This window comes from Poromitra crassiceps (genome assembly GCF_964638095.1).
Source record: "Poromitra crassiceps genome assembly, chromosome: 12".
Lineage (NCBI taxonomy): Eukaryota > Metazoa > Chordata > Actinopteri > Beryciformes > Melamphaidae > Poromitra > Poromitra crassiceps.
The window spans coordinates 30,311,623-30,329,122 of record NC_139632.1 but is presented as its reverse complement, the minus strand read 5'-3'; the positions used below and the strand labels follow the sequence as shown (position 1 = coordinate 30,329,122).

At 45.1% G+C, this 17,500-nt stretch overlaps 1 protein-coding gene across 1 annotated transcript in view; it reads right to left on the bottom strand.

The window, feature by feature from the left end:
• The window catches only part of nr5a2 (nuclear receptor subfamily 5, group A, member 2), a gene marked incomplete at both ends in the record, with an annotated part of 110,854 nt that overhangs the window by 26,284 nt on the left and 67,070 nt on the right, over positions 1-17,500 (bottom strand). The window contains one exon of the mRNA XM_083647504.1: positions 16,751-16,898. Coding sequence (XP_083503630.1) covers positions 16,751-16,898 — 148 coding nt within the window. The remainder of the gene's footprint in view (positions 1-16,750; positions 16,899-17,500) is intronic.

Below are 17,500 nucleotides of genomic sequence, written 5' to 3'. Positions count from 1 at the left end.
AAGTCTCTGTCCCGTGTGCTCATTTGTGCGCCGGGCCGTTACCTCCCTATGCTCTACCCCCGAGATCTATGCAGCGAGGCCCTTGGCTGCCCCCCCCCCGGAAGCCCCCTGATACGCTCTCTCCACATGATTGATATCAGCACTGCACAGATATCACTTAGGAAAACGCCCCGACGTGCCGACGTACCCCGCCACCTCTCGACTGCTAAGTAGCGGCTGGCGGGAGGGTCCTCGGCGCGTTATGCAGCCGGTAATAAAAGTTGAGCATTGATTTTGTGTAGCAGCTTGTAACTGTTAATGTTGAGACATCAATAGCCAAAGCAAAGCGCCCGGGCCTTAATAGCAGGCCGAGGAACGCGGGCAGGGGGGGGCAGGATGGGGCGCTGACACTAAATCGTAGAATCTATCCCGGCCGATCGATAAGACAGTAACTGCAAGTGTCCCTCTGCTTTCCTAATGTTTTATAATAAACTGACAGCCTGTAGTAATAAGGCCGAGGGAGATGGGGGGGAGGGGGGGGGGGGGAGATGGAGGGCAACAGTTTCTCTCTGCCTTAAATCACACCACATGGGAGGGGAGGGAGGGGGGAGGAATTTTTTATTTTTATTTTTTTTCCACAAGAAAACTTTTACAGGAGCATCAGTCTGGTTGTACTCACTGCTCACACGGTAGGTAGTTAGTGAGTGTATCGATGAAGCAGGGCAGAAGCTAAGGGGATCTGTCCTGTACTGCGGTGGCGGGCCAGTGAGTTAAAGTGTGTATTAAATTCTAGTGGCAGCGTGCAGCCCTGTCGCCGCTGTCAGGGGAGGAGTTCAGGGCTGCGCTGTTACTGTTATTATGGCTGTTACTACCGGGTGTGGATGCTCGGGCTGAAATGCACAAAGAGATCCGCAAAGCCACTCCTAAGCTGGGATCATGCTTTGATATGTTGTAAGTGCTACTGGTCCGTGGTGAGAAAAACGTTAGCGCGTTACATCGCCGCTACGTTGCAGGTGTAGCTACTGTGTTGCGATGAAGGTGTTGCACGCGTTAGAGGTTTTTTGTCATTTTGTCAGTGAGTCAGAGTTGCGATGTAAATATATCTTGTAATACGAACATCGATGACCACGTATCTTCAATTCTATCTTGGTCATTTGAGTTCTACTTGGAAGAGCAGACCAGCTACGACGTGTTGTGTTCCAAGAGACACCCCAGTCATTCATGTCACAGACCCCACACTGAGAAATGTGTTAGAAATTAAGCCAGTCGGTTCACATTTTAAAGTCATATATTTGGCCCACACAGGAGACTACTGGAAACTGCTAAATAAATAAACACTTGAAGTAATGGTAGTTTTATATAGAATCTTCAGGGTAGAATTCCCTAGCCTAGGTAAACCCAGCCCCCATGTGACCTGCTCTCTCAGTTCCCAGTCACTATAGTGACTGAGAACAGGTCTGAGAGCAGGTCACGTGGGGGATGGGTTTACCCAGGCTAAGAATTCCCACCCAGAATTTCACTGGATTCAAAATGGCCATGGTGGGATGAAGCTCAATAGAGTACCACAGGGATGACATATTTTTGTAGTCGGAAGGCGGAAGTCCCGGACATGTTGGATCTTACTTGGAAAAGTCAAGAGATTTCACTTAAATGCATCAAATAAGGTCTGTGGTTAACAAAAGTTTATGGGAGTGGTAATTTGGGTTCAACAGGATAATCTTCACAAACGTGAATCACTTTTCTGACTTTTTAACTTTTTTAAACGTAATTTTAGAAAACGCTTCATCTCACGCTCTCAGCTTTCACGCATTGTGCACCTTTTTTGTGTGAAAAAAAACCATACACAAAGTATAGTCTTTATGCATCTTAAAAGATGTTTGGAAGGGGTCTTTTAAGTTTAATCAGTACTTACACAATTAACTGTACTTCTACTTAAGTAAAGAAAGTGTATACTTTTCCCTTCTCTGGTGTTATGTTACCGTTACGCTACCTGTTTTTGCACCAGTAGTAAAGTCTACATCTCTCTTACCCCCCTTGCAGAACAACAATGTTTTTTCCCCATCTTATCATGTCTTTATGACCTGAGTGTTTAACACTGGGTTCTGTCCATTTACAAACCGCTCTCTAAACAAACTCTCCTATTCTGCCGCAGCACTCTCTGATAACTAGCCTTGTTTGAACCCAGATAAAGAAGCTTGTCAACATAATCACTGCAAAAATCCTTGTAAGGATGTGATAAGACCTAAAAAGAGAGGAAAATAAGGCAAGTGGCAGCTGTAAATTGGAAGCATACTCTGGAGACAATTTGGGGAATTTCAAAATCCATCAGGAAATCGTTGAGCTCGTCGAGATGTGAAAAGCTAAAAAGTCAAGGGTCAAGGGTGAGAGGCGATCCCCAGCTTCACACACGCCACAATCCACCGCAACTCCTGCTTAATGCCAGCAGCCTGGGCTAATGCTAGCTAATAGCTTAATGCTAGCTAATAGCTTCAGAGCAGATCTGGACCTTTCCGCTTGATCAAGTCTGAAAGCCTTTACGGGCGCCTCATTACATGGAAATTCCCTACAAAGTGGCGGCCGGCGGCGACAGCAGCCGCTGCTCTCGCCACGTTCAATTTCTGAGGCGAAAATTGACGGAGAACGGGTGGAAATATTAGGTTTATGGCTATCCTGATCAGATGGAGGAGAAGTCGGGACACTCAAACACGATTAGCCGGGTTTTGCTCTTTCGGCACTAAAGTTCAAGCGACTTGTTTGCGATTTGTTTGAAAAGTAGATGAGAGTCCAGTGCTTTTCCATCAGCGCGCGGTTGCAGAGCACTTCACCCAGCTTCAAAAAAAGAGTGATGAAAAAGCATGGAATGCACTTTATGAACCTTATACATACATTTACAGCCTTAACCCCCCCCCACACACACACACACACACTCCCTCCGCAATCACCACTACTGTATATTCCATTACCGCTGTCATTGGACCAAGCCAGTCACTGAGTGTGTAATTTGTGGGACACACAAACATTATTCAAGCATTGAGGCTGCATGACTGCACACACACACATACACACACACACACACACACACACACACACACACACACATACACGTGCACACACACACACACACACACACACACACACACACACACACACACACACACACACACACACACACACACACACATACACACACGCGTGCAAACATGCTTACAGAGCATGCAAATCTCATAGAACTCTGACCCAGGCTGCAGCACTCTCTCTCTCTCTCTCTTTCTGCATCGCTTTCCACACACAAGCACGCACGCGCACACACACACACACACACATGCGCGCATACACACACACGCGCGTGCACACACCACACACCACACACCACACACACACACACACACACACACACACACACACACACACACACACCAGCCATACTTTATACACGTATCGATCAGGTCAAAGGCACACGTGATGGCTCCATCCCGTTGACTTACTGCCCAGCAAACTGCCAAACTGCTTGGCTCACACACACACACGCACGCACGCACGCACGCACGCACACACACACACACACACACACACACACACACACACACACAGCAAAACACAGACAAAAAAGGCCTGGCCCTATTATCTTGCATGTAATGAAGTGGTAAGGCGTTGCGGTGGTTATATGCTCCATTATTTGGCCTCCGCGCGCGTCTCAGCGGGGCTAAATATTGAACTGTCGGCGCCTCCCAATGTTAATCAATCCCCGACCCGGTTCCAAATGATTCGCTTCGTTTCAGGAAATGAATATTTGCCAGGCATTAAGGGAGGGGGGGGGCGGCGGGTGGGGGGGCAGCGTGCATGAATTAGCCAACTCCCCTGCTCACTGGTCAGGGATCAGGGCATTGATTCTGTGCAGCCTCAGCTCTTGCTTAATTAGGATGTACGTACCTGTCTGGGAATTATGTATCTCTCTCTCTCTCTCTCTCTCTCTCTCTCTCTCTCTCTCTCTCTCTCTCTCTCTCTCTCTCTCTCTCTCTCTCTCTCTCTCTCTCTCTCTCTCATTGTGTGGAGAGAGAGAAATGATAGAGGTAGAGAGAGAAAGAAAGAAAGAAAGAGAATAACGTTGTTCTCTTTTCATCAGAGGTGATCACATGTTGCTGTGTTTGTGTTGTCAGCAGATCGGCGTCTGACCTCGCGGCGCACACAGCGGAGCAAGCCACACACACACACACACACACACACACACACACACACCCGCACACACACACACACACACACACACACAGCGGAGAAAGCCCGGCTTCGCCGAGCGGCGCGCTAAACATGCTAATGAGAGACGCTTCTAGCACAGAGCACAGTGGTGGTGGGGGTGGTGATGGTGGGGGGTGGGGGGGGAGCGGGGGAGGGATGAAGGAGTGTGAGAAGTGAATAAGAAACAGAGGGGGAGGTTGAAGCGGCGGAGAAAGACCGGCGAAAATCCATCTTCAAGTCATCTCAACGAGAAGCCGACTCAAATGTTTTGAGTGAAATAGGCTAAATGTGGGAATCTGCTGCTGTGGTGAGAGAATTTCACTCGTTTCCACAAAATGAAGCCAAAACATCTCATTTCAGCGAGCTGCCATCTTATTTATTTTATTTTTATTTCACCTTTATTTTACCAGGCGAGACAATTAAGAACAAAATTCTTATTTACAATGTCGGCCTGCCTCATAAGGGGAAAGGGGAGGAGGGCTAAAAGATAAAACATGTTAAAAACAAAGCACATAAAACTACAATTAATCTTGCTTGTGCTTGTGCTTGTGTGACGCCATTTGACGTCAAATAATTAAAAACAAACTATCAGAAAAATGAGCACTTGAACATACATCAGAGCGTGATAAGAACGACCTAAAATGACAGAAACCATCTTTGACCCTAACCCTAACCCTAACACTAACCCTAACCCTTTGTCTGTTGTTTGACTCATGCCCCGTCCACTAACACTGCAGCCAGCCACCAGGGTGCGATCGAGATGTTTTGGCTTCACTTTTGAGGAGCTGTCATGATGTCCACCTTTACGGTCTATATACAGTATGTGTAACAAACCATCTGGTGCGAGCGATCTGCCTTCTTCTGAAAGTTTGTCACTTAGAGGAAACCGTTTCCTTAAATGACCTCACCCCTTTATTGGAGGTTTTTTACTTATTTGAGGAACAATAAGAGTTGAAGAGTCAACACAAGGTTAAATGTACTAAAGACCATTCTTGCAGTGAGCAGAGGTGGAAGAGGAGAGGTTGTGAGGGGGTTAACAGATAAATGGCGGTTCAGAGGGGAGGGCGACAGGGAGTGAGGAGAAGACGGCGTGATGGGAGAGAAGAGTGAGGATAGCGGCGTGGTGATAGATGAGATGAACAAAGATGGATGTGAGAAGAGAGCGAGAGAGGAGACAATGCAGAGGTCTGGATGTACAGTGAGCGATAGAGGGATGGATGTCTGTTCACTCTGACCTCACACCCGACTAATCACTTGACAGACAGCTAAAGTGGTGCTGAGGCAGCTCTCTCTCACCGCATGTCTCACTGGCTTATGAATGGCCAACAGCCACACCCATTTCTGCTCAGATTCACCCACTGGGAATCTAAGGAAGTAGCCAGGAGGGAGTAGACAACTTTCCATATTGTTTTGAATATTTACTTCATAGCATTGATGGGGTCAGCAGCCCGCCGTGTTGTAGTACTCGAGTCCAGCACTCGGACTCGTCCTGGACTCATTTTCAGGATCTGTGACTCGACTTGGACTTGAGCACTGATGACTCTGACTTTGACTTTGACTCGAGCGTTCATACATTCTGACTCTGAAGTTGGAGACAGGGACTTGTTAATTAATAATGACTGTTGTGTTTTTGTTTGTTTTTCTAATAGGCCTATAGTATTGACAGCTATTGTAGCTTCCTTCAGCGCATGTTCTTCTATCGTAAGCTACGGAATTTTTAATGTCGACAGGACTTTTATGAAAATGTTTTACTCTTGTTTTATCGAATCAGTTCTTACCTTCTCGTTTGTGTGCTGGTATGGGTCTCTTACACTCAAGAATAAGAACTGACTGCACAGTATTGTGAAGGTGTGCAGCAAAATCGCTCACAACACTCTAATGACCTTCATAGCCTGTACAAAACTAGGACCATGAAAAAGGCAAAGTGGATCTTGGCTGACCCGAGCCACCCTCTGAGCCTAGAGTTTGAGCTGCTCCCGTCCGGTCGCAGATTCAGTCTGCTGCCAAAGTCTAGAACCAACAGGCACAAAAACTCATTTGTTCCTGCTGCCATCGGCTTCTTAAATAGCCCCATGTGATTTCCACTGTAACTGCTGTCAATTGTTGTGCTGAGGTCTGTTTGCTGTCTGTTTGTTTGATGATTTGTTGCTTGTTGTTTTTTGTGCTTCTACTTGTTTTTTGTGCTTCTACTTGCTGCTTCACAAATTGCCCCTCGGGGATAATAAAGACTACCTTGAACCTTGAACCTCGACCCTTGTATATTAGTAGCCTGTCATGTCATGTGTTTTTCATCCTTGTTTGTAATGGTGACGTAATTGCTGTCTCTGGTTTGAATATATCACTCATACAGATTTGTTATAGTTCAAATGAAATGCCAGAATTGGCAGATTAAAATATACTACATGACTTTATGGCATAATCTAGAGAAGAGTGATGCATTAAGAGTGCAGAGTTTGGGGTTTCAGGCTCAACCCATGACATGGGAGATCTTATATTAATCTATAGTACAGTTATTGATATTTTATTACCTTTAAAGCTACGTAAAAGGAAACTCAAGGAAAGGAAATGTACATTGTTAATGAGAACTATCAATATGACTTCTTCAAGTACGTCTATGACTTCGACCCAAAACATAAATCACAGCTATCTCCAAACAGTAGCAGGGCCTTTCTGGGACAGGAATCAACTCGACAGACTTGTATTTCACCAGCTTTCCTCTGGCTTTGTTCCAGGTAAAGGCTTCAGATTGGGGACATTATTTAGGGCTCTGGCCACAAATCTGCTGCCTCCGCTGGGAGCATTTACCAGCCAGCGCCGGCCCGGCCCTGCCGCGACTCTGGTTCTGCTCTGGGCTGACGAGGACTGACAGCCCCCGCCTCACCCAATTACACCTGACAGGAGCTGACCTGCCCTGCCCGATGTGACCGCTGCCAGCTGAACTCTGTCTGACCGACGCAACGCATCTGCTTCACCAGCGTGTGTAGGCCGATGTAGTGCGGTGAAGAAAAAAAACGTGTCTGCAAAATCTATGATCTCTAAGTAGCTAAAGAATGCTCGTTTTCTCATATCTTGTGTATTTTTTAAATGACACAATGGGGTTTTAACCGGTTCCAGGCAACAAGGTATCATGAAACTATTAAAATCTGGGAAAGAATTTGCACCTCAAAATCTCTCCATGCAATTCAATTTAAGGAAGCAGGATTCTTTCCAAGTAACCTCTAAAATCAAATAAGTAAAGAAACCGCTAAATTGCGGTTACATATTTTTTCCTGCAACAGCAGTATGTACAGTAGGCTATAGTACGTGCATGGGAACCTGATCGGGGCCTGCACATAAGAAACACATCAATGAACAGACAGACCGCCCAGCTGCTGTCTCTCTGACCGCTGTTTCTATATGAGCTGTTTCTATATGCTATATGAGCACCAACACTGTTCTTCTGTTTTTATATGCTATATGAGCACCAACACTGTTCTTCTGTTTTTATATGCTATTCATAGCTTTCAAGGGGCGTTACGTGCTGCCGGGAACGCCCACCTGTCGGTCAAAAAAAAACTTGTTCATTCCGTTGCCTGCGAGTCGACTCACGCTGTTTGTTCAGCCAAAGTGCCGGATAGCCTACCTGTTGTGCTATCGGTTGCACTAAACCGACGAGGAGACACGCCTGGCTTGTGTTTTACAGAATCCCGTCGGAGAAATAAAGGAGGAGGTTGTGGATTTGTGCGACGTGGTTCAGTCGCTGGCGAGGGCAAAAAAAATTGCTTTTTTTTCTGCCATCAAAGTACACACGTCTTTGCTCTTTGCGGCCAACATTTCATCAAAGGTAAGCTCAAGTAACGTTACAATAATGATTAATACCCCGTTAACTTGAAGGGCCACATATGAAACATGTATTTAAATTCTGAGATTTCTGAGTTTAAAGTCAGAATTCTGACTGGGACCTGTCTACATCCTTCATGCTGCACTCAGGGCCACCCTTGCTTGAGTCTGTGCACCACCTCAGCCACCAGTCAAAATAGCCTGGACACAACACTGGTTGCTGGCTGTTGCAAGGATCAAACTTGTGACCTTGCAGTTACTAGTCATGTTCTCTAACCACTGGATCACCCTGCTGCGTGGTCACACGTACAGCATCCTGCCAATCTCCCTCTTAAGCCTTTTAAAGGAAATCAAAGGCCCATTTACATCATCTGACAGCAGACAACTACTACTAAGCCCATAGCTAACTCTGACCCAGGCTGCAGCTCTCTCTCTCTCTCTCTCTCTCTCTCTCTCTCTCTCTCTCTGAGTCCCTCTCTCCACACACACACACACACACACACACACACACACACACACACACACACACACACACACACACACACACACACACACACACACACACACACACACACACACACACACACACACACTGCTCATGGTCCTATCAACACTGAGGAGATCAATGCTAGCAGAGTGATTACCTCCTCCTTGATAAAGCTCTCAGGATGAGGGAGGAAAAACCTTCGCTTAAGACAAGGAAGGAGAGAGAGAGGGATACTATTCAAAGTTTGCTTTGACAGATCATTTGTTTGTCTTGTAGTATGGTTGATATAGTACATTTTCTAATGAATGTTTAGCTTTTCAATGTCTAAACGCTTGCTTTGGCAATATGTACAGTGTAACGTCATGCCAATAATCCATTTGAATTGAATTGAATTGAGAGGCAGAGAGGTGGAGTGAGAGAGAGACAGAGAGAGAGAGAGAGACAGAGAGAGAGAGAGAGAGAGAGAGAGAGAGAGAGAGAGAGAGAGAGTGGTGGGTTAAAGCAGTAGAAAGGGAGAAGGAACAGTGGAAGAATAAAAAAGTGGAATAAAAAGTAAAAAAAGAAAAGAAAATGTGTCTGTGACCCCAGGAGAAACACACACACACACACACACACACACACACACACACAAGCTGCACGATGCGACCTGTCAATCACGCCAAAAACATAGTCTTTTCTATTGTGTATTTGACTCTAAACGGGTGAGTTATATAAAAATGCACCCTCTGTACAGGTGTTATGAAAGGTGAAATTAGCTATAGCCTATAGACCAAAACCATGTTTGGAAGCAGCCACATGTTGAAATGCCCGTGTTATAAAGACGGGCATTTTAACTGGCTGAACGAGGAACTACAGATTTGATCACTTCCACATATGTCCAACCCCAAGCTTGGTGTGTCCTCTCAGGCGGAGTGACATCTACCCCCTTGTCTTTATCGACAACTGGCTTTACAAAGAGCTCCACTGCCACAGAGGACAAGACCGATCACATCTATCACAGAGAGAGAGAGAGAGGGAGGGAGAGAGAGAGAGAGAGGAGAGGGAGAGAGAGAGATAGATAGAGGGAGAGGAGAGAGAGAGAAAGATAGATAGAGGGAGAGGAGAGAGAGGGAGACTGTTAGGCTGCTATATGCGCCGTGCACTTATAGTATAGCCTATTTGCACTGCACAGCTGTCCTTTTTGATTTGTGATTGGGTTGGCATGCAGTGACTGAGGTCAGGACGGGGAGTGGGAATGTTTTACATTTCCCTTTTCCCTTTTACTTGTCTACTTCTTAACGTCATTGCATATGGAAGACATTATATTGTATCATGAAAGGCACTGCACCAAATTCCAATCAACTTGTTGAAATGGCAATAAAGTATTGAACTTTGAAGTACCAGAGGTTGTGCTGCAGTGAGCAGAGAGGTGAGACAGAGCTAACAGCCTGCAGAGAGACTTTCACACCTCATTTCACTAATTATCCTTATTAATTGGTTCTGCTGGAGTAAACAAGCCTGCTTTGTGTGAACACACACACACACACACACACACACACACACACACACACACACACACATAAACAAACAAACAAACAAACAAACAAACAAACAAACAAACAAACAAACAAACACACAAACACTTCATCGCTTTCTCACAGCTACACACAAATGCACATTCGTTCATGTAAACGTATATCTTAACTTTCTCACAGCTAAAGACACTACCCACACTGTCCCAGCTCCTCCCTATGCCCACCCTCTTCCCCCACTCCCCAACTCCGCAGCGGCTGTGTCGGGGCATCTTTCGCGAGAGGCCCGGGCAACGCCGGAGAACAGGCAGTGCCGGGGGCGATACACTTCCCTCGGGTGAGCCTTTCATTATGGATGATGTTTCCGCCAAATTATTTAGACCCTGAGACCCAGCAACACCCCTCCAAAACACACACACACACACACACACACACACACACACACACACACACACACACACACACAACCACACTCTCTCTCAAACCCCACTGCAATACACCTCATCCCCCTCTCTCCCTCTCTCTCTCCCACCCTCGCTGTACCACAAACACTCCCACTCAGACAAACATTAATCCCGCCTGATCGCCCCTGTGTGTGTGTGTGTGTGTGTGTGTGTGTGTGTGTGTGTGTGTGTGTGTGTGTGTGTGTGTGTGTGTGTGTGTGTGTGCTTGCCTCTGACTAGCATTTCATTAGCTGCCCTTTCTTTGTTTAGAGGAGGTAAAGGAGTGAAATACTGGCCCAGGTGGATTAGAGAGAGGGAGGGAGAGAGAGATGGAGGGAGGGAGAGAGAGAGGAGAGAGAGAGGGAGAGAGAGATGGAGGGAGGGAGAGAGAGGGAGGGAGGGAGAGAGGGAGGGAGGGAGGGAGGGAGAGGGAGGGAGAGAGAGATGGAGGGAGGGAGAGAGAGAGGAGAGAGGGAGGGAGAGAGAGGGAGGGAGAGCGAGATGGAGGGAGGGAGAGAGAGAGGAGGGAGGGAGGGAGAGAGATGGAGGGAGAGAGAGATGGAGGGAGAGAGGGAGGGAGGGAGAGAGGGAGGGAGGGAGGGGTGGGATGGAACTAAGGGTGAGGATGTTTTTTTAATCATATTGCTCAGACTGTGGGCTCTATCATTGCATCGGCCTATGAACTGCGCCCAACGCCAGACGCAGCCCAGAGTAGTGGGCGTGGACCAGCGTACTCGATATTTTGGTATCGGCGCTACAGGAGCCCTTAAGCATTATAACCACGCCTTTTAAGCGTAAAATTATGCACAATCTGGTCATTGGAGAAGTGCAGTAAACGAATCACAAGCGTCCCTTTCAAGCTCCAGTTCCACGGAGCGATCCAGTAAAGCCAGAAAAGCCAGAAAAGCCAAGCGCTCTGCTCCCCCCCTCCCTTTCATCCCGTTTGTCTGTCTCCATATATAGGATATTATTCCATATTATTATGCTTCTCAAACCAATCTAACTGCAGTTTAAATACTGCAAGCATGTAAATACGCTATACTATAGCAAGATCAAAGTGGAAAGAATGTTCTAAACGCATTGGCTAGAAAAAAATAGCCTATCCCTATGTCATGATGAGATTAGATTGGTGAAAGATACATAGAAACAATTTTGGACCCAAATAGGCGAAACTATGGACAACATTTTTCAGTGCAAACTTAATTTGGGCCCTGAGCAAATCCTACTGGGTAGACTACCACAATTGCTTTTACAACAAGGGGATAAATACCTCTATAGAATCTTAAGAGTAGCAGCACTTAAGCAAATAACAAAAAACTGGCTGAAACCAGAACTACCACAAATTACGAAATGGAAGAATACAATTAGCGACATTTATAAAATGGAGAGGATCAATCATAACATTAGAAACCTAACGGAACTGTTTGAGACAAGATGGAATATAATAAAAAGAGGGGATATAGAAATATAGAAAAACGCATATTTTAAGATGCTCCCAGAGTGAAACCCAACTATGTACCATTTCTTTTTTTTCTTTTTTTTTTGCTTTACTAGTTTTTTTTTTTTTTTTTTTTTAGTTTTTTTTCTTCTGTTTCATTAACTTTTGTTTCTTTACTTTATTATTGTTTTTGTTTTTGTCCTTTTCTTTCTCTGTGCTTACTTATATATATAGATATATAGGTGTGTGTGCAGGGTGGATGGAAGTGGGTTCGTGAGGAGGTGGAAACGTATGTATGTATGTATGGAGGTGGCATGTGTGTGTATGGATGGATAGCTGTGTATATGGGTGTGACTGTATATGTATGTAAGAATGAGGACACTAACCATATGACCTACAGTAATGTAAGAGTGCATCTAGGTGATAACACTTGTAGAATAGTAAGTAGATATGTATTCCACAATGTCCTATACATATAAAAATGAGGACCTATGTGAGTATGTATATGTATGTGTATGTATGTATGTAGGTATGCACACATTAATGTATGTTTCTTGTTTGTTTGTTTTTCGTTTTGATTGCTTAAATTTTTGTTTTTCTAGGGAAATGTGTGGGGACTGAGGGGTGGGTGGGGGGACATGCAGTAGATATGATGATCATCATATGTTCCTTTTGCTGTAACTTTACTCATTATTTGTGAGGACTACTGTAATGGACCATCTTCTATAAATAAAAAGTATAAAAAAAAAAAAGGTTGGTGAAAGTTTGTCCAGAATGATATCGTTTTCTCTCCCCTGCTGCACAGGTAGGATGATGCACATAAATATAGCCTACATTATGTAAAGTCATTGCAGAAATGTGTTTTTATTGTAAAACTAAATGTGAAGTAGGGCCAATTTATTGGAGCGAACATCACAGTATAGGACATGACAGTAGAACTGCGTTACGCTGTCACTTATCTAAATCACGTTAAATCTGTGAGGGATATATATAGCCCCAGGATGACATATATGTTTCACATAGGGTTGTGTTTTGATTTCGCAATTTTATTTTGTCCAATATTGAAATGTTCTACAATTGCATTAACATTACACATTATTTATATCTACCTTTCTATCTATTTAGGCTAATTTGGATGCTATTTATTATCGAAATGTATTAGCCCAATGCATGGTGGGAGATTTCACATTTGTGGCTTTGGTAGGGAAGCCAGGCAGTGAACATTTGTTTGGGCAGAATGACCTACTGTAGTTTTCTCTCGCCTTTTCTTCTCCCCCACTGCACAGGTAGGATGATGCAACAGCCTCTGAATGTCACGGGCTCAAAACTGTCATGTTATAAAAAAACTGTCATGTTGTTATACTACATACGGTATAACAACTTTTTTTTCCCATCTGACTTTGTGCCTGTCTGAGCGCACGAGAGAGGGAGTGAGAGAGAGAGAGAGAGAGAGAGGGTGACAAACTGTGAGATCAGCAGAGGAGAAGCTGTGCGTGGAATATACGCGGCGCACTGAATAAGGCCTGGTTTTCAAAAGCGCAAAGCGCTAAATTAACGCCAGGGGGGAAGATATCGTTAGGCCAGTATTTATGGCCGAAACGCCCATTCTGGCACTGCGCCACGCCTGTTTGGCCTAAAGCGCATTTCGGGGCCTAAAGCCATGTTGCTATCTTCCCGAGGTAGGCGCAAGGCACGTTTTTTTGCGTTTAAGGCCAGTTTTTGCGCCTAAGGCCTGTGGGAGAATAGGGCCCTGTATGTATACTATGGCACTGCTGCTCTCATTGCCATAGTGCACTCTCACCTTCAGATCAATGACTTCATGAACGTCTGAGGTTCAACCAAAGACTGTAGACAAATATGGACCAAATATATATAAATATATATAAATATAGCCACTGTGATGCCACCCATTGTTTTGTGGACTTTGAGCATTTCGCACGTTGGCCATCGCTTTTTGACCTCATTTACTGAGGTCATAAATCAAGTGAGAAGTAGGGTCATTTTCCCATTGACTTCTATACAATCAGACTTCTTTTTGCAGCCATACACTGCATAAACGGGTGTTATATAAACATTCGCCCCCCCATAGAGTTCTAATGAAAGGTGAAATTAGCTCACCTGACACTGCCTAATGGTTTATTTTCACATCACCATCTGGGAACGAGTCGCTCGGAAAACCATTTCAAACAGCAGGCTTGTTCAAAACATACCTGGCAGGTGATTGGATGAACCATCTGTCTATCACGTCTATCACAGGCTCGCTCTTGCTGGCGTCGCACCAAAGCCCGCCCATAGCTGCCTCATAGGATGCTGATTGGTGCGGACCACTGGTGGTTCAGATTCAAACCGATAGATTAAAGCGTGGGAGGATGGATTTGTCATGTGATTGTGACCTCATGATCTTGTGTGAATCCAGCTGCTTTGCAAGGTTGTCTAAAATGTCTATTAGCCGTCAATTTAGTTTGTTTGTTGCACCAGGCTGTAAACATGTTTACATGTTTATTTCTGCTGTAAAGGTTGTCATTTTAACATGGGGTCTATGGGGAATGACTTGCAGCCAGTCTCAAGTGACCATTGTGGAACTGCAGGTTTTGGTACTTCCATGTTGGCCTCATTTTTCATCCCTGGTGGTCGCTGCTTGTGTTAAACTAGGTTTTGGTGGATTATGCGTGTGAATGTGTGTATGTGTGTGAATGTGTGTATGTGTGTGAATGTGTGTGTATGTGTGTGTGTGTGTGTGTGTGTGTGTGTGTGTGTGTGTGTATGTATGTGTGTGTGTCCCTCAGCGGCCGTTTGTTGCAGACTCATTAGGACAGAGACAGAGATGACAGTCTCCTGGCAATGTCTGACCTCGGCTTATAGACTGGAGAACGGCTATGGGAATTGAACACACACACAAATGCGAACACACACACAAGCACACACGTACGCATGCGCGCGCGCGCACAGGCACACACACACACACACACACACACACACACACACACACACACACACACACACACACACACAGCCCACCGACATGCCCCTACTCTACAGTATCTCCCTTACCTCGTTTGGCCCTCCACTTCCCTCCCTTCCCAAATCCCGTGCTCCCTCTCTCTTCCCGGAAAAAGAACAAACCCCCCCCCCCAAAACAACAACAACAACAACAACAACAACAACAACAACAACAACAACAACAACAAAACAAAACAAAACAAAACAAAACAAAACAAAACAAAAACAAAAACAAAAACATTATGCAAAAAAAGTCGTCAGTCGCAATAGCACATTTGTGGATAAACATGATTTTATGAGGAAAGATCCATTTTTGTTTTATTGTGAAACTCAAACAGTAAATAAATAGTTTTGAAGCTCATAAAGGTAGGGGAACAAGCAGAACTTCTAGTTTGTCAACAAAGCTCGCGATCCCTCATGTTGCAGGTTCACGGTTTTCAATGTTCTTGGAAATGTTATGAATGCTGTCAGATGACACTGTTTACAAAGTTTGTCGGGGTCGTATTGTGGATTTTTGTTATTGGTTTGAACTAGTTTCATTGACTGTCAGTCAAGACATCAGCGGTGTATCTCACTCAAACAAAGATCATTTTCTATATCACCAGAAAGCTTCAGTTCTCCTCTTTCACTGCCTGCTACAGTATGTGTTGCTTGTAATTGAAGCTTATTCTAGTTCTCTGTGGAGAAGAGCGCCAGTTAAATTCCAAATATGTTAAATGCCAATATTAATTTTCCTCTTGCAGCACATATTGACGTTCAACCCCCACCCCTCCACCCCCTCCTTCTCTCCCCTCTGGACCCTGCAGCAGAGGAGGCAGAAGAGGAGCGGGGTTTACTCCGGGCACTGCCAATGGTAGTTTTACACTTAAGATAATAGCTAGAAAGCAAGCTAACTTCTTAGGCATCAGAATCAAAGTGAAAGCTAATAAAGCTAATATTTAGCAAATGTGTGTGTGTGTTTTTTTTTACAGTTATAGTCTTGTTGCAGCTAAACCATACATTTACATTTCTTAGTTATTATGGGTATGTTTAGCAAGTGTCCCGTTCTAACCTCACTGCCCCTGCCCCCACTGGAGGCAGCCCAGGAGCTTGAGGGAAACCATAGAGTTGTCTGTTTCCTTTTCCTCCCTCCCTCCCTCCCTCCCTCCCCTCTTCTTCTCCTCCCCATCCTTGGTGACTCAGGACCAGGAAACAACACTCCCTCCCTTCTCTCCTGGAAGTTGAGGCTCTTTGCACGGCTCCGGCTCCTTCCTGACCCCCCTCCCACTCTAAACCAGAGCTGAGCACCAGAGCACCTCAAAGACCACTTCCAGAGGAGTCACATGTATAGGCCTACCACACGAGAGCTAGCACTGCTGACCGGTGCTTTCCGAGGTTTAAAACCAACATGGGTACATGCTCTTTTCAGTTTTGTGGAGCTGTGAATTTACCCTTGCATATCAAGCAAAGCACAAGAAATCAACAGCTTACAAAAAGGTCAAAACAGTCTTTTGGGCAATTTAAAAGCATAAGGTAGCCAGTTAATTAACAAAATGTCAGCCTTGTTGTTGCCCCCACCAGCCCAACTCAACTCAACTCAACTCAAATCAACTCAACTCAACTCAACTCAACTCAAATTAACTCAACTCAACTCAATCTGGGCGCCCAGAGTCTATCAGTCTGATGACTACTATGACTCTGGGACAGACGGCTACAGCAGAAACCATAAAATATCAACTAAACTAAACTAAACTAAACCAAACCCCATTCCTCCTTTTCTCTATTCCTCCATCGAGCTCTTGGAGACTCACCCAGGCTGAAGGACCCCCCCCCCTCCCCCGCAGGGTGTGGTGAGACTCACCCAGGCTGAAGAGGACCAGGAACTTGAGGCAGACGAACTCCCGCTGGTCGAGCTGCAGCAAGCGCAGCTTGGCCACCAGCTCCTGGGCGTGGCTCAGCAGGTTGTTGAGAGTAGCCCCCGCCTGCGAAGCGATCACCGCATAATCCACCTGTTAGGAGGGAGGGAGGGAGAGATTCAACTCATACAAAGAAAGGAATGGTCCCAAAATGACCACTTAAAAACAACAACAACAAACAAACAAAAACATGGCATCAACTCTTACAACTTGAGGCAGACTGCAGTTTGAAATGTTGGTTTGAAATGATGGTTGTCGTCATTTCAGAGCTCCAGTTTGTCTGAGTCAATGTCATCAAAGTATTTGTTGACGTAATGTGAGGTGTCTGCAATATGTGTTTATATTTCACTCTGATTATAGCAATATGTCGAATTCAACAGCTATTTTACCAATGAAATGAGCTAGCTGTGTATGTAGATAGATAGATAGAGATAGATAGATAGATAGATAGATAGATAGATAGATAGATAGATACATTGTAGATAGATAGATAGATAGATAGATAGATAGATAGATAGATAGACAGACAGACAGACAGACAGACAGACAGACAGACAGACAGACAGACAGATAGATAGACTCTTGTGGGTGAAAGTGTGAGAGCTCAGGCCAATACCCCCCCCCCACACACAAACAAACACCACACACACACACACACACCACGCGCGCACACGCGCACGCACACACACACACAC